This window comes from Miscanthus floridulus, chromosome 18 (assembly GCF_019320115.1).
Source record: "Miscanthus floridulus cultivar M001 chromosome 18, ASM1932011v1, whole genome shotgun sequence".
NCBI lineage: Eukaryota > Viridiplantae > Streptophyta > Magnoliopsida > Poales > Poaceae > Miscanthus > Miscanthus floridulus.
The window spans coordinates 116,125,964-116,135,195 of NC_089597.1; the positions used below are offsets into that span (position 1 = coordinate 116,125,964).

General features: G+C 52.3%; 1 protein-coding gene across 1 annotated transcript; it reads left to right on the forward strand.

Moving 5' to 3' along the window:
- The first annotated feature begins 6,751 nt into the window (after nt 1–6,751).
- LOC136523044 (SH3 domain-containing protein C23A1.17-like) lies at nt 6,752–8,398 on the forward strand. The gene has a single exon (XM_066516826.1). The coding sequence runs from the start codon at nt 6,891–6,893 to the stop codon at nt 8,205–8,207; it is 1,317 nt and encodes a 438-aa protein (XP_066372923.1). The 5' UTR covers nt 6,752–6,890; the 3' UTR covers nt 8,208–8,398.
- Nucleotides 8,399–9,232: the final 834 nt, after the last annotated feature.

Below are 9,232 nucleotides of genomic sequence, written 5' to 3' on the forward strand. Positions count from 1 at the left end.
AGTAAAAAAGCACAACACCAGTTCATAAATCTCAAACATAAGCTACTATAAAACACTAAATTGGTAACTTTTAGCACTAAACTTGCACATAATAACGAGACAAACAATATTCATCAAGTTTAAAAGCTTCAGATCTACTGAGTACTAACCCTGGAGAATTAAAATTTTTGCGGCCAGGCTTCTCTGCTGCAGATATCTTCAAGCGGGGGCGCTTGGGGTTGGGGTCAAAACCTTTCGCCTGTGGTGGTCGAGGAAGCCGCTTGGGGTCACCAGCTATGAAGGCGGCTTTGGTCGACGACGACGGGGGAGCTTTTTTCTTCTCGGCGGCAGGTGTAGGGGGAGCTTTCTTCTTCTCGGTTGCAGGTGCAGATGGAGCATCCACCAACTCCTTGGATGCGGTTGTAGCTTCATTGGTCACGACCAGATCCGACAGTAGGGGGTCGGTGACGACTGGATCTGGCGGCAGCGGCAGCGGCCCTTGAGGAGGGACGGGGTCAGTAGACGAACGGTGCAAATGATGGGTTAATTTGTCAAGGATGAAGAAGGGCTTCACCGGGCAACGTCCATGGCGGCGAGCGGCGATGATACATGGACATCGCGAGCTAGCAGCAGAGCAGTGAAGTGGAGTGTGGAGTGTGGAGAGTGACGGGAAAGTGGAGACTGGAGAGGGGCGCGTGCGACGGGACCACGGGAGCCCGTGCGTTGCGGCGACGGGAAAGGGATAGGGATGGAGAGTTCTCTGTAAATTAGGGTTACCATTCCTTTTATATGAACCTAACTAGACTTGGGCCAACATATGTTAACGGGGCCTATTTCATGTACTCCCTCCGTGTGTCGTGTTCAGGTTCAAAGCTATAATTGCGTTTTTTTCTGGACGGATGGAGTACATATACACATATATAATAGCATAGCGGGTTTCCCGTCGGATAACGGGGACGGGTATATAGGGAACGTACCCGTACCCGCCATCCCCGTTGGGGATGGATTCTTGCCCATTTAGATCCCCGCGGGTAGAGATCTCATCTCATCCCCGTTTCCTAATGGATCAATTATCCGTCGGGTATCGGATATCGGGTATCTGTTGCCATCTTTAGTCCCATGCCATTGCCATGCCATGGCAGGGTGGGTGGATCATGGCTGCCTCGTCGCCGTCATCCTCCGCATCCTTGCGCACGGCCCGCAATTACTTTTACTAGTACCACCACCTCATGCTTAATCCATTGTCACAAAAAAAAATTGATTGTTCAGTTCAGCTATGAGATCTACTAAACGCTCCCGACTGCTAGTTGAGTGTGTACAGCACAGATTCCTCTTGGCTCCTGCCGTACTGCACACCCTGCGCCTCCCGTTCTGCCGCGGGCGACAGTAGCCGAGCCCGCAAGGAAAACGACAGGGGAGGGCAGCGCGGTCATTTCCGCAGCGGTTCAAATGATTGATGGATTGCCGCCCTCCCGCGCCAGGCACAGGCAGTCAGGCAGAGGCAGAGGCAGCTCGTCGTGCCGGCCCGCTCCTGTAGTTGCTGTGCCGAGAGCATGGGGCGCCTGCCCACCCGCTGCTCATCTGCAGGCCGCGCGGCCTCGTTTTCGTCAGGGAGGCAATGGTGTGGTCTCAGCTCGCGTCTCGTTCTCTGCCCTGCCCTGTGACGGGACGACCTGCCCGGGGCGGGTGTCTGATGACCATGACCATGGATAAGGATTCCGTGCCAGCTCGGACTCGGAGCTCGCGCGCGCGGTGGCAGTGGCGGACGCTGTGCCGTTGGCCGGCGGGCGGACTGCGGAAGTGCGGAGGGGTGGTCAACAGAGCGGGAGCGCGCCTCGTTCTTGGTCCGCGCGGGCCGTTTCGTTACTTAACCAAGTCCCGTTCCGCGTGCCGTCGTCGTCGTCGTCGTGGGAACCCGCACGCACGGGCACGGCATGGCACGCACGAGCTGCTGCTGCCGTGAAAAGGGGCTCCTGCTGCTAGAAAAAACGCCGTGCACTGTGCGCTCGACGCTAGCAGCGAGGAGAAGCGGCCAGCAGCAAGATGTTGCTGGGTGCCGATCCGGTCCCCGGCCAGTTGCACGGCGAACCAGGGCGGCCGCTGCTGCTACGCTTCTCCATCTCGATCGAATCTCCGCTATCAAAGCCACGCTGCTGGTCTTGTTTACCCGTGAAGCTGACCGATCGTCTGTAATGTAATAATCATATCTGACGGGCAATTAACGAAGACTCGCTGCTTTCAACATCAGGATCATTCGTAACATGGTTTAGGGTCAGTTACCATTCATGGGTCATGATGCGCACTATGATTTTTAAAACAAAGTCTAACTTACTTCCCCGAATCTAAAATGACATTCTTTTGAGACGGATTCATTAATTCAACGATGACTCACCTCTTCGATCGCTTACTCCCTCCAGCAGCATGCAGGATACTGACGGCTGCAGACAGAAATGTGCAGTGCCGAGTCCGGAAACGTAGCTGCAGGTCCTGCTCCTGTGATCCTGTCTACCGCTCGCGCGATCATCCCCTACGAAATCTGTATTTTGCACTGAAACGTCCGTGATTATATTCCTTGGGGGCGGGCCGGGGCGGCAATCAACAATCATGCAGTACAGAAGTGACGACTGAAGCTCGCCAAAAAAAAAAAAACAGTAACGACTGACGACTGTCGACTCAGTAACAAGGTAAACAAGTACTAGTAGTACAAACAAGGTGTGTACTCCTGCACCTGGAGCTACGTACTCCTACATTACAAATACCTGGCCTTTTTGTTGTTTACCTCTCGCGCATACTGCCACCTCCGTATGCAGTTCTACCACCGTAGTGCGATAAAAACTAATACATGTCTTTTGTCCCTGCACGAATAAATCGCAACACAACACTCCATGCATGCATGCTGCAGCATTATTATTCAGATGTCTGTGTGTGTTTTTGGCCTTTTATTAGCTGCCTGCTGGCTAGTCCCAGGCAGATTAAAGCTGCATGTGATTATACCAGATATAATAAGGCAACAGGGGCACCCGACCAAAGTTGGACGATGATATGGTTTGTTCCGGGGAATTGAAGAAGTGCACCGCCCACTTGATATTGTACTGTACTGTGCATTTTACGGCACAGGGCGGGCGGGCGTTCCATAGAAGGAAGATTCCTAGTAACTTCACCACCCAAAACAGCCCACATGTACGTCAGGAGTAAGATAACCTTTGCTTGTCTGCGTGTAGGAACAAAAATGCTAGCTTGTCTCAGTTCGCTCGTTCCCCGCTCTCGTGGCTCGTGAGCCGGCTGAGACTACTCGCCCAAATGGATCATGCGTATGCATGGACAAACGAGCTAGGAATGAATTTCTTTCGGCCCTGGGCAAACACGTAGACAAGCATGTGACTGTGACAATCTTTTATACTTGAATAAAAAGTTTAGGCTTTCACTGCTACAGATCCATGGATCAGTTGGGTCTATACCCGACCTCACCGCCGGAACTAAATTCGGGGTAGAGAATAATCGGCAGCGATGGAGCTCGCCTATCACTTCCGGTTCTTGACCCGTCAATGATAAGAACATCTTATTGTCGGTTCAAAACTAGACCTGGCAGTGATAGTAGTAAGGGCAGTCCCAATGAAAGAAACCAGTAGTTTCTATAACATAGGATACCGCACCAAAAAAAGTACTGCTTTCCAACCCATGGTTTCAATGAGTAATAACTATTTTCTCTTTCTCTCTCCCAACTCTATCTTTTCCTCCAATGGGAGTGCGACACGAGCTCCCTAGAAACTGGTGGTTTCTCCCCAATGGCGATTTCATGGTTTCTTAGTGCATTGGGTCAAGAGTAGACCTGGTTTCTTCATGAAGAAACCATTTCTATGATTTTTGCTCTCTTTCTTCATTAATTACGTTGCCATGTCAGCATTTTGCCTACGTGGCAAGTCATTTAATGAGGATAGAAACCATCATCAATGCACCATTGGGACTGCCCTAAGATCACTAACGGGTCCAACTTTAACACGGTAGTAATAGCATTGGGTTCACTGCCGTGTCAATGTATGGAAGCATCATAGATATACATTCTGAGAACCACTTTGGTTGTACCATATCATTGCCATTGTGTTGAGCAATCTTTTTACTTACAGCTACCACATCTGGATTGCCCTTCATAAAGCTTATAATCGAATGGACGGGAAGTCATGAATACAATATCCAATGTTCACAAGCGCCTTCATACATGTTTTCACATCTTTTTTCTCTATGGTTCTTTGATAGGGTGCGTTGCTCCCTAGAGAAATTTGGAAAACGCATCTAGGGATACCCTCTAGCAACGACGATGATGAAATTGATATGACTCTCCATCACGGAATTTGGTTGTCATATTATTGATCTGATGGACTCCAAGGAACATTTGTGGATCTTGGAGCCATCTGATCGGCTTAATTTTTTATGATAATTTCAAAAGGATGTTAGGAAGGATTATGTAACAAAGTTTAAAAACACATAAATTGACTAATTTAGTGGAAGATAAGATTTCTTATTACTATGGTCAAATACGGGGGTTGTGTCCGCTCCATAGTTGGTTTAACTACATAAATCTAGGGGAAAATCCTGGTGCCTAAGAGGGAGGTGGAGGTCCCTACATACCTGATGTAAGCCCGAGCTGAAGCACATATAAGGAAATACAAAGGCACATAATTTACAAACCATCACCTTCCCATATAAACAAAATGGAGAACACATCATATGATTCACAAACAAATGTCCTGAACAAACCTTTGATAAACCATATCATATCTTCATGTCTCCGTTGAACAGATTATGCATGTGGGCTGTTACATGTAAAGTTTGTTATCAAACATATGAGAGGTCATGAATATATTATGCATTATCCGCAAGTGCCTTCATACATGTTTTTGCAGCATTTCCCTCAGCAATTCTTTGCTAGGGTGCGCTCCTTCAGAAGCACAAACTCTCACTTGACATAACCAAGCCTATTCAAAAGACTGGATGCGCATTGGCTACTCTCTAAGCACTAATGGGGTCCATAATATACAATTAAGACTTTATAATCACTCTAATAAGCCAAAACACTCTCCTTAATCCAAATGTATGTAACTAACTATACCTATCTTCTAAGAGTCACCAAATGTACAGGATGATGGGTTATATATAGGCCAAACACCCAAAAGTAGTTCTTAACCCAGCCAAAAATATTGCATCAAATTTCTTCAATGTTTTTTCCACTGCACAATGGAGAGTTCCAATGTTTCTTCTGTTTTCAAAAGACATCCACTCTGTAACCAATCTTTGATACATCACTAGAGAACTCTGGTGTAGTCTTTGCCTCTCAATCAACTACACACCCTCTTTGTGCTTTGACTCTAGTGCTAATCTACAGTGATTGCACCGGAATTACTCGGTGAACTATAAGAACAAACCCTAGCCATGCATTATTCTTCCAAGCTCCAGTGGTTTCTCCATTACCCACACCAGAGAGCTGCGGTGCTCATAAAGCATGTGCATTCTCATCTATTTTATCTTCTTCGAGATTCGCTTCATCCATCCTTGGACTTCATCCGAGCTACCTAGTACTAGTTTTCACAAGTGTGCATCACATCCACTCACTAGACACATTTAGGTCAAGCCACTTGTTCATACACATCTTTATAGTGAGACCAAATAAAAAAAAGAAAGAATCTGGCTACTCGCTCATCCACTCAAGGCTAAACAACACTTAGAACCAGCTCATCCTTAACCTTTATGCATATCCTTTGAAAACCAATCGAAATCCATCATTAGGGGCATAAACAACATATGAGCTCAATCAATACCCACCATTGTGACCTCAACAAGCAATGCCGTTGCAAAACAAATGTTAGTCGTAATGATTGTGTCGTCATTAATCGTCAAAACCGAATTAGGTGTCTAGATGCTTTGAATATAATCCTTATATATAAATTCCGCTAGTTAACACTTTAAACTTGCATGTCGAAAAGGCCAAAGTACAACTAGGGCAACATATCTGTCGACAAATTTTCCAGCAAAATCTGTTAGCTAGATTCCACCACGGCACCACCAAATGTTGCTTTTGTGATGTGCACCTTGACTATTTTTTTTTCAATCATGATTTCTTATTGTTTAAACTTATTATAACTTTAGCTCTTTAGCATGTGTAAGTTCTATTTGTTTTGCCTTTGTTTTGCTTTATTTATTACTTTAGTTTGTGGTGTTTCACTATTGTACAGTTTTAACGTAGTTATATAAGTACATTCTATGTTAAGTTAAATCAAAATGATAAAAAACCCTGACCTATTTCATATAAAGAAATCTATCGACAATTATTATCGTGTGCTCTTGACAGATCTTTTATATATTGCTCTTTGGTTGCTTTGATAAAATCTTTGTAACTCCAACCTAGCACATGAGATTCCACTCCACTCGTATTCGGATCAGCCACAAGACTGCAAACGCAGCAGAAAACCACTGGACATCGCCATGGTTCGCGGGCAGTCCCCTCTGTATCTCCCCTGGCCGTAGCTGTAGCCCGTGGCCGGTGCCGTTACAAAAATATACTAACCCGGAACCCGACGAGCTCCACGCTGCCGCTGCCGCCTCTGCGCGCACCCGGAGCGCCCACCCAGCTCAAACGCCGCCCCTGCTTCCGCGAACCGGCCGTGTCCAGTTCAGCGAGCCCCCAAAACCATTTTGCATTTTACCCTTACCCGCTTATATATATACGCGGCTTTACCACCGTTACCCCGTCCCACATCGCTCCCGGTTCCCCGCCACCGCCAGCCACTGGATTTTTAGCCACCGCCCGTACCGGCAGCTCCAGCAAGAGTGCCACTCCCCTGAGTCCCCTCCCACACACACTGCGTAGCGCGCAAGGCTGCCTCCGACTTTGATGCGCGTTGCCACCGCCGCGGTCCATGGCCTCCGCCGTCGCCAGTAACCTCCCCGCGGCCGCTCCAGCCGCCGTGCCGGTGCCTGTGCCGGTGCCGTACGGGTGGCTGAGCCCGCGCGTGTCCTTCAGCCGCGACGCCGCCGACCTGGTGGCGGTGGATCCCGTCGCCATGGCCGTGGCGGCGACGCCGGAGCCCGCGATCTCCAAGGACTTCATCGACTTCGAGTTCAGCCTCGGCGGCTCCGCAACCATGCTCCCCGCGGACGAGCTCTTCGCCGACGGCAAGCTGCTGCCGCTGAGGAAGGCGGCAGCGGCGGCGCCTCTGCCGGATCCGGAGGCGGCCGCCGCCGCGCCCGCGCCGACGCTGCTGCCGGAAGAGGCAATGGCAATGCCGGCGCCCAGCACGGAGCCGATCAAGCCTCTCCGCGCCGCGGCGGTAGCGGCGGCGGCTGACGGCACCGACCCCTACGCGTTCTCGCCCAAGGCGCCCAGCTGCTCTAGCCGCTGGCGCGAGCTGCTGGGGCTCAAGAGAGCGGCGGCGGCCGCGCAGAGCCCGAGCGCCAAGGCGTCAGCGTCTCCGTCGCCGTCGCCCACGGCGGCGAAGACCCCCGCGCCGGCGAGGGCGACGAACTCCGCGGCGGCGAGGTCGCTGAAGCTCCTGCTCCAGCGGAACACCACCGGGCGCGCGTCGGGCGCCGCGGCGTCGGACCTCGCGTCGGCGCCGCTCCTCCTGCGCGACAGCTCCGACTCGGAGGCGTCGCTGTCGCTGGCGTCCTCCCGCTTCTCGCTCTCCTCCTCGTCCTCCTCCTCCGGGCACGACCACGACGACGTGCCCCGCCTCTCGCTCGACTCCGCCGCCGCCGACCCCAACCCGCCCCGCATCCGCCTGGTCCGCCGCTCCTCCCACTCCCACCACCGCCACTCCACCTCTTCCTCCTCCAACACCTCCACCCGCGCCTGGCGCAGCCCGGCCCGGCGCCGGCCCTCGCCGCCGCCACCCCCGCGCTGCCTCTCGGTGGACTCCCCGCGCATGAACTCGTCGGGCAAGATCGTGTTCCAGGGGCTGGAACGCAGCTCCAGCTCCCCCTGCAGCTTCCACGCGGCGTCCAAGTCGCGGTCCCGCGCGGCGGTGGACCGGTCCTACTCGTCCGGCGTCCGCGTGGCGCCCGTGGTGCTCAACATGCCCGTGTGCTCGCGCCCCGTGTTCGGCTTCTTCAAGGACAAGAAGGACACCGCCTCGGCCAAGGACGCCGCCGCGGCGGCGGCGGCCGCGAGGTCCTGGTCATCGCTGGGGCGGAAGGCGCAAGCGTGGAGCGGCGAGCTGGCGAGATCCTCCGGCTGATTTGACTTTGACGAACCCCGGCCGTTTGAGTTGACCGGGGGGGCAGCCCGCAGCCCCGCGACCTCGTGTTTGTCTCGTTTGCATGCAGAACGGCTGGGCTGTTGCCATCGACCATCATGATGATGGATGATAGCTTGGCTGCTGGTTGGTTTTAACTGATTTTGTCTGTTCTTTGGAGACGACGACGACGATGGGGGATGTGGTTGTCTAATCAATTGACTGTTTTTTTTTCGCTCGACTGTAAATTCGAGTTTTGTACTGCTACCGCTCTCTTCTGATTTGGTTGAATGTGAATTCAAATGGTGGGAAATCTTCTGAAAAACGGTGCAACCTGCCAGCCTATGATCTGAATTTCCCGTAACGGGCCATTGTTCAGATCGACGGCTACTGTTCCATCTGGTGGTTCGAAGTTTGAACAGGATGCAATGCAACGCGATGCGGATGCGAACAGAACAAAATGATGGCAGCATTTCTAGGGCAGAGCGATGGAAATCCGGGCTACTGTTCTCATTGTCTGTGGTTACCTGCACTGCATCGGAGTCAGCACATGGTGGGCAGTAGGCGCAGAGCCAGGGCAGTGGCATGCAAATGCGCAATGCAAAAAAAACCGGGGCGGTCCGGTCGCAATGCAAAAAAACCGGGGCGGGCTCCGGCTTGATCTGCTCCGCTCTGGATCCGGGCACTGTGCCGCATGTGCTAAATATTCGCGCAGCGCAGGCAGGCAGGCGGCATGGTGATGGTGGCCACTGGCCAGCTTTTCTTTACTCACGGCAAAAGAGCAAAGGCACAGGCGTCACTCACCGCGATCGCTGCCGCGTGGGCGTCCCATGTCACTCACCTGCGCCGCGCGGTGCCGGCGTCCGTCAGGCCTCAGCATTCAGCATTCAGCAAGCTGCGCGGCACATGTGGACGCCACGCCCCACGCCGGGGCGCGGCACTGCGGCGCCTGCCTGCCTGTACTCCTAACTGTGACTGTGACACGGCGCGCAGCTTTTCACCCCCGGCCGCCTGCCACTGCCACCGTC

What these genes read in the sequence shown, in the direction of transcription:
- LOC136523044 (XM_066516826.1), top strand. Translation starts at nt 6,891, where the DNA reads ATGGCCTCCGCCGTCGCCAGTAACCTCCCCGCGGCCGCTCCAGCCGCC.